The 16,709-nt window shown below is 42.6% G+C and overlaps 1 protein-coding gene across 1 annotated transcript in view; it reads left to right on the top strand.

The window, feature by feature from the left end:
* Window positions 1–7,561: 7,561 nt before the first annotated feature.
* LOC309406744 (WASH complex subunit 2-like) overlaps window positions 7,562–16,709 on the top strand; it is a 36,405-nt gene continuing 27,257 nt past the window's right edge. Inside the window, exons 1-10 of the mRNA XM_082002060.1 lie at window positions 7,562–7,825; window positions 8,323–8,487; window positions 10,093–10,161; window positions 10,834–11,007; window positions 11,666–11,759; window positions 12,160–12,218; window positions 13,050–13,097; window positions 14,395–14,499; window positions 15,040–15,127; window positions 16,454–16,522. Coding sequence (XP_081858186.1) covers window positions 7,697–7,825; window positions 8,323–8,487; window positions 10,093–10,161; window positions 10,834–11,007; window positions 11,666–11,759; window positions 12,160–12,218; window positions 13,050–13,097; window positions 14,395–14,499; window positions 15,040–15,127; window positions 16,454–16,522 — 1,000 coding nt within the window. The 5' untranslated portion in view covers window positions 7,562–7,696. The remainder of the gene's footprint in view (window positions 7,826–8,322; window positions 8,488–10,092; window positions 10,162–10,833; window positions 11,008–11,665; window positions 11,760–12,159; window positions 12,219–13,049; window positions 13,098–14,394; window positions 14,500–15,039; window positions 15,128–16,453; window positions 16,523–16,709) is intronic.

Here is a 16,709-nt window from a genome sequence, read left to right as displayed (position 1 = left end):
TAGACCTTTCCTAGTTTACCAAATGAATGCTGCTAAACATGTCAGGTCCCTTTCAGCTTCTCAGAGTTTTCTCTGAGGTGTTGACACCTGGAGAAATCTCTGAAAAAGTTATCCTGTCCAGCTATTATGGTATTATTTTTGTAGTGGTTAGAAGTACTTTTCTAGGACCTTCTAAAAGGCAGGTTGATTTTGGGCGATGGAAAGAAAGGTGATGCCATTCACCATTGTCCTGTCCCCACAGCCCTGCTTCATGACCCACTGGCAATTTGCAGCTGAAGGTTATTATCACCAGGCCATTTGTTGAGTGTGTTTTTAGAGCTGGAGAGAGAAAGGTCTCATTCCTCTCATTTCACTTCCAGGTTATTTAAAAATCTTCTAGTTAAATTGATGTAAAACCTAGCAGATGTTTTTCTTTTATTTTAAGCTTAGTAAACTTTATGTTGATTTAAACCTAGCCATAGGTTTAAATAGTAGTTTGGTAATAGTAGTTTAAGTAAATTTCCTCTCAGCTAAAGATAAGCCACTAGAGAGATTCATTTTAAGTGCAAATAAATATTTTTTGCACTGGCTTAAATAAACTAATTTAAATGCATTACTGTTAAGGAACTCCAAAGTATAATAAAGAGTTTAGAATAATGTTCTTGGAGAAACTCACCACATTATAACCTGCTAGACTAGATTTGCCACTGTTGTGCTCAGGAGAGGCCACTTCTGAGTATCAGGTTTGATGTAGACTCTGCAGCAGCAGAGTCATAATCCTTTAATAGTTTTAGAGGCAATGTTGCTCTTATGAGAATAAATTCTCCAAGCATGAATAAGTATACACAGGACCTAGCAAGAATTCTTTGGTATGCCTCTAGAACTGCCCTGCAGCTTTACTCCCTTTGTAGCTGCCTTCAGCTATTCATCTAAGTATGTACAATTTTGATGTATCCAGTTCCACATAAAAAGGAGTATGCTTTTCCTTCCTTTTTAAATGTAAGGTTCGTGTTTAACCACACCAAGGTTCAACCACACCAGATACTCTAGACGGAAGGCATGCCATCCAGAGGGACCTCCACAGGCTAGAGAGGTGGGCGCATGCAAACCTCATGAAGTTCAACAAGGCCAAGTGTAAGGTCCTGCACCTGGGTTGGAGCAATCCCAAACATGGATACAGGCTGGGCAATGAGTGTATTGAGAGCAGCCCTGCAAAGAAGGACTTGGGGGTATTTGTGGATGAAAAACTGAATATGAGCTTGCAATATGCACTAGCAGCCCAGAAAGCCAATTGCATCCTGGGCTGCATCAAAAGAAGTGTGGCCAGCAGGTTGAGGGAGGTGATTCTCCTCCTCTACTCCACTCTCGTGAGATCCCACCTGGAGTCCTGTGTTCAGCTCTGGGGCTCCCAACATAGAGGGCCACGAAGATGATCGGGGGCTGGGGCACCTCTCCTGTGAGGACAGGCTGCGAGAGTTGGGGTTGTCCAGCCTGGGGAAGAGAAAGCTCTGGGGAGATCTTATTGCAGCCTGCCAGTACTTAAAGGGGGCCTACAGGAAAGATGGGGAGGACTTTATCAGAGAGTGTAGTGATAGGTTGAGGGGTAATGATTCTAAACTGAAAGAGATTAAGTTTAGATTAGATATGAGGAAGAAATTCTTTACAGTGAGGGTGGTGAGACACTGGAACAAGTTGCCCTGAGAAGTTGTGGATGCCCCATCCCTGGAAGTGTTCAATGCCAGGCTGGATGGGGCTTTGAGCAGCCTGGTCTAGTGGAAGGTGTCCCCGCCCATGGCAGTGGGTTTGGAACTAGATGATCTTTAAGGTCCTTTCCAACACAAACCATTCTATGATTCTATATTCTTACTTTCCATCAAAAAAGTTTTCCCTTTCAGATCCTGCACAGCCAGAGGGTGGGTCCTCGTGGTAGGTTAATACTCGATAGGAAAACAAGTATTTTGCAAAGTTCACTTTTGATTCCATAGAACATACACATATCATGCAGATAAATATTTGCACAGAAGTCACACAGATAATTAAAGTTCATATACATTGGAAATAAAATTTTTATAATTTTTAGCTTAAATAGGTTCAAAGCCTACCGAGGAAAGCTGGAAAATTGCCATTAACTTCTGCAGCCTTCAGATTAGATCTTAGGGCTTGGATCAAGCAAAGCACTTAAGTAGATCCTTAGCTTTTGCCATGTGGGTAGTTCCATTGTCTCCAGTGGAGACACTCCTTGTTCTCAAGCACACGCTTAGTGAAAGGCTTTGCTGGATCTAACCCAGAACATAAGTTCACAGTCATCCTGGCTCTGTGTTGCTTTATTAACTATGATATATCAATTTATACAAGAAGTTTAATTTCTTGATCTGTTTACAGAAGTGGGAGTGTAGCACTATTCTCTAGTCCTGTGAGTTTCATGTTTCAAAGTTTTGGTAAAGACTGAAGTAGAAATTCATGGAACTGTGATTCAGGAGCTTTTTTATTTTTTCATTCCAATACTGACTTGATGCATGACTTCAGGTGGCTCCCTTAAGTGTGTCAGAGATGTCAAGTTTCAGAGCTTATTACCTGACTATAGAGGACTGCAGAACCCAGAGATAGAACCCAAAAGTCACCTTCCCCCATTCCTCACACACTAGGCATTCCTACCCCACACCAAGGGAACTCCAGGGTAACAGTCATCCTCCAAGATCATGATTTTACCATGGGGCATGAACTTTTGGGATCAAAGAAGGATCAAAACCACATGGGTGAAACCATGAGCCAGTGAAGTCATGTGTGTCCAAGCCCAGGTTCCTTTAGAGAATTAGCAATTCTCCTCTGGATTTCTTTTCCTTCTTTAGGATTTCCAGTTACCTGAACTGAGTTTATCAGCCTGGTTACTTTTTTCCTGCTTGCACAAGAAATTATTGCAGTAAGTCATTTGACTCAGTACGTGGCAGTAAGGTCTTTTAGGCAACATGGGTAATCATAATCTGCTTATTTCTGACACAGAGGTTATAATTAATTATTTTAAAGGAAAGCTGATTTTGAATTCCCTGAAACTGATCAATATACTGAGAGACAAGTGGTGTGTTCTGTCATTGCATTAACCATCAATGGATCCTAAGCAGGAGGGGAAGTACCTCTGGGGGCTTCAGGCTCCTGTGCTGGTCTAGTGTCAGCACATGTGTACTTATTTCTAGCCATAGACACTCCTTTCTACACTGTGCACCAGAGACTGAGGCATCTTCAAGCCTTGACTTCACTCATCACCCCCAAGTCCTTTTGCAGCCTGCAGAGAGCAAAAGTGCTGGGACTGTCTCTTGGGGGCTGGGGAGTTCTGGTAATTGCAGGGCTTGGACAACCACATCTCTCCATATCTGTACCAAGCCATACAACACAACTGGTGTGTGAGAACAAGGAGTGGCAGCGAACATGAAGAACAATGTACAAACTGTGCTGAGGTTCTTTCTTGTGTGATATAGAAGCTTAACTTTTAATTGTAACTTGACTTTTTCTTTTGTTTGCATCCTGTTCTAAAGTTACAAAACGTATTTACTTTCTGTTAGCTATTGGGAAAGCTTGCTATGGTATTCTCTTTCATTTTTTACCTTGTAAATATTTGTGACTTTAATAAAGTTCTGTGTGTGTTTAAGCTTTTGTTAGCACTTCCAGTATAAGGCAACAGAAAGCAGTACTTCTGCCAAAGTTTTTACACACAGGGAAAAAAAAAATTACCCAGGCTAGACATATGGCATATCATTACCCAGATGATTATCAAGAAGAGAGAATTGTATTTAAATATATATTGAATGTCATGTCAAGACTCTAAGTCTTTGCCCACTGTAAGCTGTACTTTCTTCATGGGCAAATGCTAAGGGGAATTTAGTAGCCACTTCACACAAAGAGATTAAAAAAAATAAGTGAAAGAGAAAAATCAGATCCCCCTACTAATCCTGTATGAATAAAGAATATTTCTTGTTATTTCATAATCTGTGTATGTGTATTAGAGTTCATTCTGTCTTTAATAGAGTTGCAAATGGCCTAGAAATGAATGAGTAGAGCATACACGATAACTCCCCTTAAAGCTGGCCATGTTGTTTATAGGGATATTTTCTGGACAAAACAATCTACTACTTGGTTTGAAAGTAGTCAGGATCCACTCCAACTGAAAATGTTTGCTTTCAGCTCTGCAGAAGTTGTGAAGTGACAGTAAGCTGTGATCATACATAACAAGCACGCAATACTGGCCTCCAAATTATTTTCAAGGTTGCATCATCTTGCCTTTAGCCTTCTAGAGCCATTCTGCAGCTGCTAAAAGTTCTGTGCAGTCCTATGGGCCTGTGGAAATGATTGTCGGTACCCACTGGGGACCAGGTCCATAGGAAGGAATAGGTGTCAGCTTGTGCAAGAGTGTAAACACTGGCTTTCCTCCTTTGCTTTGCAATTGGTTCTTGTGCTGATGTTCACAGATGTTTCCTTGTGGACATACAGAACAAGCTTTCAGGCTAACACAACCTATGCTTAAAGTGGTGGATTAAGGAGATCCAGTGTGCTCTTTGGTCTGGATAACTCCCAGCTGTTTGTAGTACCCCTCCCACCACTTTTTGTCCCCATTCCATGCCTTGGTTTCACAGGAAGGAAGCTTAGGGACTTAAGCCAGGAGAAAGCCATCCAGATTGCTATAGCACAGGATACCTAAGTGTGCCAGGATCAGCCCCCACCGCTCAATCCAAACTCTGCTTATTTCATTACTACATTCAGGAGGCAAACTACAGACACATATTTACGTCTGTATCCCCAATTCAGTTGGGAAATCCCACAGCCAGCTGTACTTTCAGCCATATACCCGATGCCAAGTCTATATGTAAGCAAGCTTTCTCACTAGAGCAACAAACTTTCATCACTATTGTCTCCAGTTATTTCCACCATGGAGCAACACTGCAGAAAATAGACTGAAGTAGGACCAGGAAGAGATCCATAAAAGTTTGCTTTCTCTTGCACTCTGTCTGCATAAATATAGCATCCCATTATGCTGTGCTAGTTCTTCTCCAGGAACTGGAGGGCAGAAGAGAGGAGCAGTATGTGCCATGTTTCTCATCTGTCTTGTGTATATTTTCTTCAAACCCTTTGTGTCCTGTACTCTGGCCCACCTCTGCAACCCCCAGGGGCCTTCCAGTAACCTCACTGCCTGACCCCACCTTAAACACTTTCCCTGCAGCCTTTCAGAGTCCCACCAAAATACCTCTGCCTCATTTCACGCTGCTGCAAACACACAAGGGTGAGCAGTTGCATGGGACTGGCAGAATTACAAGAAACACCAGTCTGCGTAACTTCTGTCCTTGTGGCCATGCAGCAAGGAACTTGTCCCCCAGAGTGACTCCAGAAGCACCCTGCCCTGCTCTGGGAACTCCTAGGGAACCTGAGCTGCACACAGATCTCACGGCCACATACAAGTAGCAAGCGATGCCACAGAGCTAAGGCATGCCTGTAAGCACGGATATCAGAGCGCTCAGCTCTGTGCAGTCTTCCATGTCCTGTTTCTTAATATGCAAATTAGTTCCTGTTGACATAATTGATTTTTGGTACATTTACATCACATATTCAGTTGGAAAGTTCTGAGGGGAACAGAAAGTGATTTTTCTTGTTGCCATCTTCTCTCTAACCTTCAAAAGGAACCTGTCTAAATTCCTTTCTGAAAGAAATTTTAGGACTGAAATGTTTTTTGGGACTGGAACTGTAATGTTTAGGTTGGGACTTTTAGAAAGCAGATTTTTATCGTGCCATTTGTAGCCCTCTCTGCTCGCAGACTGGTGTATGTATAACAAATAAACAATTTCCCCTAAGGGAGTATTCAGGTTCCATGTAGCTGTCCTTTTCTTTTTTTTTTAATGGAAACTAATCTGCAAAACCCGCAGACCTGAAGATGCCTTGTGGTAAGACCCTACATTTTTCAGCATCAGCACACAGAGCATATAGACCTCACGTTTGGTAAAGCACAAAGTTCTGTGCCAGTAGAACTTTGCATTATCAACAGAGGACTTGTTGGATTTTATTCCACATTTCAGTGAGTATGGAAAATAGCTAAAGGCAATTTTTTCTGGTTTTTGGAATGTTGCAGAGGAAGGAGCTATGGCAAAACACTAAAAGCCTTGGAGAATGATTTTAGATTAATCCCATCTGTGTGTTTTTTAACAATCTTGCTCAAGACATTGTTGTGAAACTAGCCTAGGTTAACATTTTCCTACTTGTACTTTGTTAGTTTCTGCTTTATTATCAGTATATTAAAATTCTTTAAATTCTACCAGGGTCAAAGGTCTGAGCCAGTTCAGTAATGGGTTCTTGTTATAGAATCACAGAAAAACAGAATCAAAAGGAATATGATAATACTTTGCTTTTAGAAGTTCCTATGTCCCTAATCTAGCAATATCCTTCAAGTATGTGGATGTAGCCATTAAAATCAATATATAAGAACTTGGAGATCTTGGGTGTTTTTTCTTATTTAAATTGAGAACCCAAGTAAGAAGTAAATGACCCTGTGCCCTGGTTCCCCATGAGGTCTTCTGTGGTATCGCTGTAGTCAAGTGCAATAAATAAATATAGAAACTCCATGTGCTAATATCAAGGGCTGATCTAAATTGACCGTTTCCAATGAATTATTTAGTTACCAGCTGGAAGAATAGATGATTTTATTGTCATTTCCTTCCTGGTTAATTCACTTGTAATAAAGAACATATGCAATACAGTCATATGACAAGGGTTTTTTAATCCATTGGAAAAAAAATGACTTAGTGACCAAGTCTGAAGTTAGAGTGGGTGTTAGACCTGTAAAGGCCCAGGGACAATTGGCTGTGAATTCCAGTTCGGCGGTTCGCACCATATATTGATTTACATGTATACGGTGTTTTCTTCTAGCAAATCCCGGCATTCCGGTGTGGGTTTATTAAGACTAATCCCACTTAAACGGACGGAGATTTTACCTGACTTGTGAGGTAAGCCTGGCACTTACTTTTGTAAGAAAAATAGGAGGAAGGGGTCCCTCTCTGCTTGTAGCTCTGGGCAGCGGCGTACCCCGTCGTGGCTCCCGCGGGGAGGGCTGCTGTGCCGCAGGCGCGGTGCCAGCCTCGGCTCCGCTCGCCCTGAGGAACGGAGCAGAGCCCCTCCGCCCACATGTCCGTTACAAGTCACGAACGGTCTCTCAGTCAAGGGTGCCAGGCCCTTGAAGCAGCTGCAGTGGGCGAAGCCTTCTCCTATCTGGTTCTTCGTTCCCCTCGCCTGGGAGGTACGGTCCTCACAACCCGCGGAAAGGGCAGCGTGAGCACCCCTCACCCCGCTGGAGCAAGCTCAGCCGGCTCGGCTCAGCTCAGCCACCCTCCCGGGGCTGTGCGCGGCGGTGGCTGCCCAGGTGAGTCCCCTGCTCCTCCCGGTCCGCCGGGCTGAGCTACTCCCGGCAGGGCATGGCCGCTGGCTGCCGCAGCCCCGTACAGACGAGACGGCGCCCCGCGCCTTACCCGGCCTCCGCGCACGGCGCTGCCGCGCCCCCTGCCGCCCTGCCCGTACGCACGCCGCGCGGGGCGGGGCGGGGCCGGGCGGCGGGTCACGTGGCGGCGCTCAGCTGACTGCGGGCGGCGGATGGCTCCGGCGGGCGCGGCAGCGCGGCCTATGCCTACGGTGAGTGTCGGGCCGGGTGGTCCCGGGCCGGGTACGGTCACCGACTTCTGGGCTCACTATGTTTCCCGCGCAGATGAACGGGGCCCCGCGGGACGCGGCGGAGCCGGCGCCGCTGTGGGAGCGGCCCTGGTCGCTGGAGGAGATCCGTAAGGGCAGCCAGAGCTGGTCCTTGGCTTCAGACGCCGGGGTGAGCGGTGCGGACGGGACCGGGCCTGAGCCTGGGACCGGAGGGATGCGCGGGCCGCGGCCTCCCCGGGGGCTTGGGGCGTGTGGGCCGGGGCCGTGTGCGGGGCGGGACTGCCGCCCGCTGGCCCGAGCAGCGGCCGAGGGCCGGCCTGCCTGCCTCGGGAAGGGCGCTGTGGTAGCAGCCCTCCGGGCGGAACGCGGGGCGGGCAGTCCCGGTCAGGGCCCGGCGGTCGGCAGGCTCGCCCCTTGCTTTAGCAATCCGGTCCGGGCCCGAAAGGGAGTGCAGAATGAAGTGGAAACAAGGTAGGATGAGACTTGGTCCTGCGTGTACATGGGGGTGCTTTAGTCTGAACTGTGTTTATTGCTTTATTTATTTTATTTTTTTTATATATTTATGTGCTCAGTCGAAGTGTATGGTCGACTCTGCCTGTGTCATAAACAGTGCCAAAAGAAAAAAAGAGTTGGATGCTGACTTCTGCTTCCCTCTGTTGTAAACAGCTTCTGCATTTTCTACAAGAATTTTCACAGCAAACCATTTCCAGGACTCATGAAATCAAAAAGCAAGTGGATGGATTGATTAGTGAAACAAAAGCCACAGACTGTCGCCTTCACAATGTCTTCAATGACTTCCTTATGTTGTCCAATACGCAGTTCATAGAGAACGTGAGTATGATCTTGTACGCCATCAAGCTTGTACTTCAGATGCTGGTGCTGTCCCTTACTGTAAGGTGGAGAGGTGATTTGACTTTTTGGCAAGTCTGATCTTAATTTAGAGATGAAGTGGCTTTTAATCGCTTTCTCTAAAAGGGTGACCTAATTCCTTCGTGAGTGATGCACGATCCAATATTGGCAGATTCCCTTTTGCCTCTTCTGAGGTACCTTCCTTCCTTGTTTATATGTGACATGGAGATCAGAATTTTGTTTTTAGGACTATGAATGAGTTGGGATCTCCAGGATATCTTGGTATATCTTTACAGGTGGCATGAATGTAGCACTTGGCTGTCTAAATATGAGGAATGCTATACGATACTGTAATTTTGCCCAGTGGTGGTATTTTACAGTAAAAGCAGTTGGTATTAAAGGTGCTGGACTGCAGGGAGTTGTCTGTTACGTTTGGTCATGGTGAGCATATTTGTTGGTTAATGTTCCCACTTTATGAATATTGGTCTTTTAGAAAGGTAAAAACTAGACTGGAAAGCCTGTTACAACATTGTATCACTAGGAGCATGTGTATAACTAAGTTGTAGAACTTTAGTAGTTTTTCAGATTTGTGGAGGGTTTTTTAGCACTGTGGGTTTTATTGGGTATTTTGTTTTGATCAGCGTTGTTCTCAGGCCACTTGTGTCTCATCTGAAGCCATGATGCTATTATTGGAAAGATGCTGGCAGAGGACAAGATGATGAAAATCTGGATTTCTGTGGTGGGGGGTTTTTTTTGTTTTTTTTTTTTTTTTTTAGAGCTGTAATGTCTCTTCTGGCCTACCTTTGCTGTTCACATAATGATTCTGCTAAGAACAGTTTGTACCAAATGTCTTAAGTCTTGGGTTCTTGAAGCTGTTCCCAAATTTAAGTGCACAGAAATAGGTCCTCATTTCTAGCTCACAGTTTAATGTGAGAATCTGTCCCTTCCTAGGGGATAACTGCACCTGTGTTTGAGAAATATAGATGTAGGTTTGCAGGTTCAAGGGCGAGTTTTTATTCCCCTGTGTCTCCTTGTACCTGATACTACAAAAGGGTGCTGAAAGGGCTGGATGGAAGGGATCACCGGACCAAACTAAAGGCTGAGGGAAGATGTGAACCTTCTTTGTAAGTACAGGAGAAGGGTAAACATTAAAGAAAAGCTACTAAGTGACAGAAAATAAAAGGAAAATAGACAGCCCATAAGGCAACTTAGGTTTGACTTCAAAAGTTTCTAGAATAGCTTTGTTAGGGGGGTTAAAACAGTGCTTTTTTTAACATATTCGGGTCAATCTGTGAATGGGGTTAAATGGTCAACTTGTCTTCTACTACTGCAGTGACATTTGCAGTCTTGAATTACCTCAGTTGTGTTGAGAGGCTGATGGTAATTTCAGGATGATGACTTCAATGCATGAAGGAGTTTATAAAGATGCTTGGCATCATTCATGTCGTCTTTTTTTAGGTGTGTAATAAATCAGTATATAATTAATTACACATTAACAGTGTATTTTATTTTGTTGCTGGTGCCCATGGTTTAGCCCCTGCAGCAGTATGTTGTGCTTACTTGAATTAATTTTGCTTGACTTTTTAGAGAGTATATGATGAAGAAGTGGAAGAGCCTATTCCCAAAGCTGACGTTGGAGACTGTAAAACAGAGCAGGTAGTTAACTTAAGCTGCCTTGAGTGCTGGCAGTATCCTTGCAGCTGTTGTCTACCTTCTCATTTTCAAACTTACTTTGTGGACATTACAGCTTACAAACCAAACTGTTTCCTTTGTCCTTGAAGTCTCACTGTTGGATAGCATATGTCAGTCAAACATAAAGTTGACTAATATTGGAGGCTACTACAGTGTATGTTAATCTGTTAGGGCCTCCCCAAGCTCAGCACTGTGTCCAGTAGACAGGACTTATGTGTCAATTTTCAAATGGCTATGCATGTTTTTTCAGCAAGAGAACTGAGGCCTTGGGCTGTCTTACTGGATTCAGAGGTAGCGAATTGGGGAAGCAGAATCTGACTGCAATTCCCAGGGATAAAAACTCAGCTTCTTATATATCTTGCAGTGTAGGTGTATTACACCATAAATGTTCCCTTGATGAGCCTGGAGAACAAATAAGATAGTACCATCCTAGTGTGGATGTTTAGAACATCTCTGTTTCTAGGAGTGATAAAGATGAATTAAGTCAAGCAAAAAAGGATTCTGAAGGTCTTTGTCTTACATATAGTGAAAAAGCTTTCATTGTACTAATTGTAAGTTAAAATTTTGCACACATGTTGTGGTGAGGTTGAGCCTTGAGTAGAATGCAATGAGAACGTGTTGTTCCTGTTACTAAAGGAAAAGACACGGGAACAGAAGGAAGCTGATCTGATCCCCAAAATCCAAGAAGCGGTGAATTATGGGTTGCAAGTTCTGGACAGTGCATTTGAACAGCTGGACATCAAAGCAGGCAACTCTGACTCAGAAGAGGAAGAAAGTAACGGAAGGATGGAACTGATACTTGAGCCAAAGGTACATGCTGGGGGCATGGGTTTGTGTTTGGCTTTGGACTTGTTCTTTGCTTCTGTCAGCAGTATCACTGCATTGGTAGAAAATTGATATTTGTTACATAAAAAGAGGATTTGAGGACTCAATCTGAAGAAGTGCTCCTTGCTGAGCTATTTTTTGTGTAGCCTGCTTGTCTTGTAGTTGGGTTAGCATTAAGGTATGACACCCTGAAGGGAGTTAATTTAATGGCAGTGAACTTGGAAAGAGAAACGTCAATTCTGGGTGGAGCCGGACCTTTAAATTTCATGCTCTTTAGGTACAAACCATATATACATAGGTGGTTTTTACTCTCCCTGTAATTAAGAACCCTAGGTGCAGGATTTGGGATAAGGCTGATGCCTACAAGTCTTTGCAAGTATGTTCTTCTGTTAGATGACACCTAGAAAATGAATTGGGACCACACAAATAGAAGTAGCCCCCTTCTTTGGCAATGTTAAAGGGGACTAAACCTCAGCTGGTCGACCCAGTTGCATGCTGACTTGAAGCATGTGTCTGGTGGGACTCTCTTGAAACAAGCTTGTATCTTCCTTGAGTTAAAACAAAGAGTGTAAGACTTCTGTCTTTATCAGCAATGTAAAGCTGTTCCTAGATGTCAGAAAGGCTTGATGATGTCTCTTTCCAGGATCTCTATATTGACCGGCCTTTACCTTACTTGATTGGCTCTCAGCAGTTTATGGAACAAGATGATGTTGGCCTTGGAGACCTCTCTAGTGAGGGTATGTGCTGGCGTGACCTTTTATTCCTATGCAGGTGACAGACCTAATCTGAGATTTTGGTCTGTTTTAACTCACAGCTTGGGTTATACTGTGTAGTGTTCTTGCATGTTTAGACGCACACTGTAATTAGCTGGGAAAGAAAATGTGCATCATGCTGTAACAACCATTTTTCTAGTGTGCAAAGCAGTAACCTCAGTAATTTGTACTGTGTGTATTAGAAAAACAAAGTGCTAAAATTTCAGCAACCTTCAAAGCTCTTCCAAACCACTCTCTTTTTCCACCTGATTTTTGGTTTTCTTCACAAAGCCTTTAAAGTTGCTGTTGATATGTCTGGTGACCACATTGCTCTGTTTACAGATGTCATGTCTGATCTTAACTTTTCTGTTTTCATTTAAAATAGAAGGATCAGTAGATAGCGATCGTGGAAGTGTAATTGACAGTGAAGAGAAGGATGAAGAGGTAGGTGATAAGTGACAGAATACCAGCTACTTTGCACAAGCATTCATGAGTCCTTGGTTGTGTGTGAGGCCACTAGCTACCTTGATTTTACATGGGGTGGGTCTCAAGATAATATTGCCCAATGTATGTTCCCTATGTCCATTGTGGTAAATGTGCTTTTCATTATTATTCTTATGCAGCAATTTCCTCTGCAGCTTTTCGGGGGAGCAATAAAGTGGTATTGGCTCTAACTGCTACTATAGTAGAATACTTCAAACTGAAGTATTTTATTCCAATCTAATTTCACTTTGTGAAGCAAATGAGATGCTTACTAAGAATTGCATCTGTGGAGAACAAACCTGTTGTAAATTACAGTTACAAAGAAAGGGATGGAGACTAACAGGAGCTAGTTTAAAGGTTAAGTAGGTGTCTGTAATGCATCTCCAGGCTTTACCTGATATATCTGCTGCATTGGACTATCGATTTCTGATATGTTTTGCCCGCCTTGGCTAGAATATCTCTGCTTTGTAACTGTGCTATGGAAGCACAGGAAAAAAACTTACTTTTTCCTGAGGAGTTTGCTTTTGGTATCTTTGCTCAATTAAAGTTAAATCCTTTTTGAGTTAGTCAAACACACTGTCAGATGGACCTTGCTGTCTTTGATAAATTAATAACTTACTAGAGAGCTCTGTTCATGAAGATGGCCAACAGTGGGGAAACAATTCCTTGGTCAGGTCACAGTGAGGAGAGTTGAATATCCGAATGTAAGCAAGTCCAGAGCTTCTGAGCCCGCTCTTGACCACTGGACAAAAATAATGTGTGATATTTGTCTTTGGATCTCTTGTGTTCCAGGAATCAGATGATGAATTTGGAAACCCTAGTGAAGATGACCAAAAGACGGTACGGTTATACACCCTGGTGCAACCTGAAAGACTTCCCACTTGTGACACAGTGAGGATGCAAGAAAGAGGAGATAAGAGCTCTAGACGATTAACTATTAAAAACTTTGGTTAAGCCTGATTTGTATAACTTTGTACGGGAAGGTTGTCCTGGACAGATGGCACTGTGGTGTGAAATTGAATCTGGGTTGGGCTTAGACATGCTTACAAGCCATCATTAGATGCAAAGCATATGTGGGAAGGCATTGTCTGATGTGTTTTCCTCGGGAATAACTCTGGAGTCATGAGAGTTCAAAGAACCTAGCCCAGGAAAATAAGGTTCCTGTAGGATTATTTGGTCTATAATTAAAATTCTAAACTTTCTATGCAGTATGTAAGGAACAGTGCAGATTGAGTATGACATGAAATCAAAGATATGAACAGTATTAAATAACTTGGATAACGAATGAAAAGCGAGAAGAAATGTTTAGACTGAAAAATTCAAGTCTGACTTTAGTTATTGGTAGTAGATGGTAGTAGGAGAAGGAATCTTACCCATGTTTAGATGTGCCAGTGCGAAAGACGTTTATGCTTGGGATCCTCAATCTGAAATGATTTAGTGCCAAAAGAAGAATGTTTCAAAAGCAATGTTTTTTAAATCTATGTATTCATAAAACGGTGTTACAAAAGTACTCAGATGTTACATTAAACTGCATTTACCTTCATAGGGTAACTTTGTATGCCTGATGTATTTTAAGATGAGCAAGTATCTTTGGGTTGTTCATGGTTTAGTTCACTTCTGGGTCTTTGTCTGTGCCAGCTCACAATTTATCTTTCTCATTCTCTTTTTCTTACTGACATGACTGAGCCAAAATGTGAGCATGTATTGTCTGTAATTCTGCTATCCACCTTAGGAATAGCTCAAGATGGTATAATTTTTTACTAGCTGATCACAATGTTCCTGAGTTAAGGATAAATACTAGGTCTTTAGTGGAGAGTAGTTTCTGAGCTAACGGAAGCAGCACAGCCAAAGCAGTTCAGGCTTGTGTATAGTAGCGGTACTCTCATTGTGAGGAGAGCCTTAGTGTCCTCGGATGTGTCTCTGCTCCAGAAATGTTCAGTGACACAGCACAGGGGTGTACTAGAGAATGCATCAACTTGCTTGGAGATAGAGGCACTCCTTCCTTACCTCCCAAACTGGCTGAATGTTTCCTTCCTTTCAGTGTTTGCTTTGAATATTTTACCTAAGTAGATGTAGGTTTGTGCTTGTTTTGTATGCCAGCTTCAGGAGAACACAAGAGGGTATATCTGTTTTTTAGAGGACAGCACAGATGAGTGATGAAGATGATTATGATGGCTGTGATCTCTTTGACTCTGAAAAAGAGGAAGACGAGGATGGAGACTTAGATGAAAACTCAAGGCCTGTAAGTAATTGTTGCTTCCCTGGAGAGAGAGATTTTACTTCCCTCATGAAAAATCTGTCCTTACAGAGATTGTAATGGTAGATCTCAGTTACCTGGGATGGAATCCCATAGAGAGCATTTGTAAAAATCCTGAATGGTCTTTCAGCATGGTTCTTCAGGCTTTACCCATTTAAACTAGGGGACTCCTGCACCCTAAGCTGGCATCAAAACTGTGTGTGAAGGTCATTAAGAAATTACTTGTTGAATTTGTGTGTGGTAAATGCTTCTTGCTTGTCCAGCTCCCAAAACAGGGTGACATTAAAAACTATGTGATCATAAGGGACTAGAAAGGGTGCTTTTTTTTCTCTTGATGCACACATAATTTCTTAATTGCTTTCTTAATAGAAAGCTGCATTGCCTCTTCTGAGGGCTTCGATAAAAGTCTAGACAGGACATTATACAAGTGAGGCTATAGAATACAGTATTTATAATTGCAATTGCATCAAGTCAGTAACTGGATTGTATATGAAGAATAAGCTGTTATTTGTTCCTAATCTTCAGAGAAGGAAGAGGCCAACATCATTTGCAGACGAGCTGGCAGCCCGAATCAAAGGAGAAGTACCAGTGAAACAGGATGAAGAGTGTTCGTGTAAGTTAACTCTTTAGATTTGGTAAGTGCTTGTGTGAGATAGTGCAGGACTCATGAGAGAGTTGGGCAGGAGATTCTGTGTAACAGAAGTTTCACAGATCTGTTATTTGAATATGTCTTAGGTGAAAGCCCAGAGAGTGGAACTAAAGACACTATTTTGCATTCTGAGAAATGTTTTGGCCATAATTTATAGGAATGAATTGGAATCTATTGAGTGTTATGGAGGAAAACACATTGCTTTCAGGTGAGACAGGTCACTCCCCAGTCACGCACATTATTAGAAAGGTTTTCTCTCCAATATGATTCTCCCTCTGCTTATAAAACTGCATGTTTGACCACATGTTCTTCCCCCTATTTCAGGTAAGTATGTGGAAGCCACTGATCACTGTAGTCTTTCTGTGAGCTCTACAGCAGAAAACCCTTCAAGCAGTAGTTTTATGTTTTCATGGGGTGTAGGTTGTTTGTTTTCTCCTTTTTGTGGCTTAAATAGGCTGCATTTTGAGGAACTTTTCTCTGTGCTGTTGGAAGTTCCCTATTGCAATTATGTTATGTTCTTTCATTTAGCTATCGTACAATTACTAGGTTACCTGCACTGGCAAGAAAAGTTCACCTTTAACTTACTCTTGTAGTTACTGTTTTCAGTGATATTTTAGACTAAATACTGCATTTACTTTTGCATCGCTTTCAAAGGGAGAGACTTTTCTCAATTAGTTATACTTAAGCAAAGCAGCAGTTGAAAATAGTTGACTGAAATTGAGGTGACAAGTGCTTATGAGCCTGCTTTTGACCTGTAATTCTGAGAGCATGAACAGACAAAAACAGTGCGTGTTCTTGTGTTGTTGAGACAATCAAGCTAGGTCTGTGGATATCAGAGTATAAAACCTAGCTTACCTTATTCAGTTACAGGGAAATCTTCTGTTCATTGAAATAACCTTGAGATGGTAAGGTCAGAGGGAATAAAACTCTGGCTTTGCCTTACGTAACTGAATCAAGTATAATATGTCTGCAGCCATTTGAGATGCGCCAAGGTTCTGCACATTCTGTGTGGGACCTGCATCATCTGGAATACTGTGTTGCTCTCTGGCATCTCAAGTGACACTAGTTTGTGTGTGGGCAACTGTTGAACCCACAGTGTGACAAAATGATGCTATTAAGTGCCAGTTTTAGAACCTGTGCTTCATAGAATAACTTCAGTGGACTGATTCATATGAAATTGTATGTCAGCTTGGTTAGATTATTTGTTTTAGGTTCTCTTTACCATGGATTGATCATAGGCTACAAGTAAAGATGGACTATTTTATTTGTTTTGAAAATTTCTTCTTAAAGCCCTGTCATCAGAGACCAAAACAAGGAAAACCCTGAAAGAGAAGAATGAATTGAGAGTTCCATCAGATGGTAGGATTTCCTCCTTTCTTGTTTTTGAATTGTGGGCTGGAATATAAGATGCCACTTAAGAAACTGTGGCCTCTACTCTAGAAACTGGGTGGAATATCAGTGAGCATCCTTCAAGGTTAGTGTGTACACAAAACTAGGTTGTGATGTGCATGTAACACAAGGCTAGAAACAGGCCTAGTGAGAGTTT

Source organism: Phaethon aethereus, assembly GCF_964289735.1.
Source record: "Phaethon aethereus genome assembly, chromosome: 7".
Classification (NCBI taxonomy): domain Eukaryota; kingdom Metazoa; phylum Chordata; class Aves; order Phaethontiformes; family Phaethontidae; genus Phaethon; species Phaethon aethereus.
The sequence above is the reverse complement of the archived record's forward strand: the minus strand, read 5'-3'. Positions and strand labels throughout refer to the sequence as shown.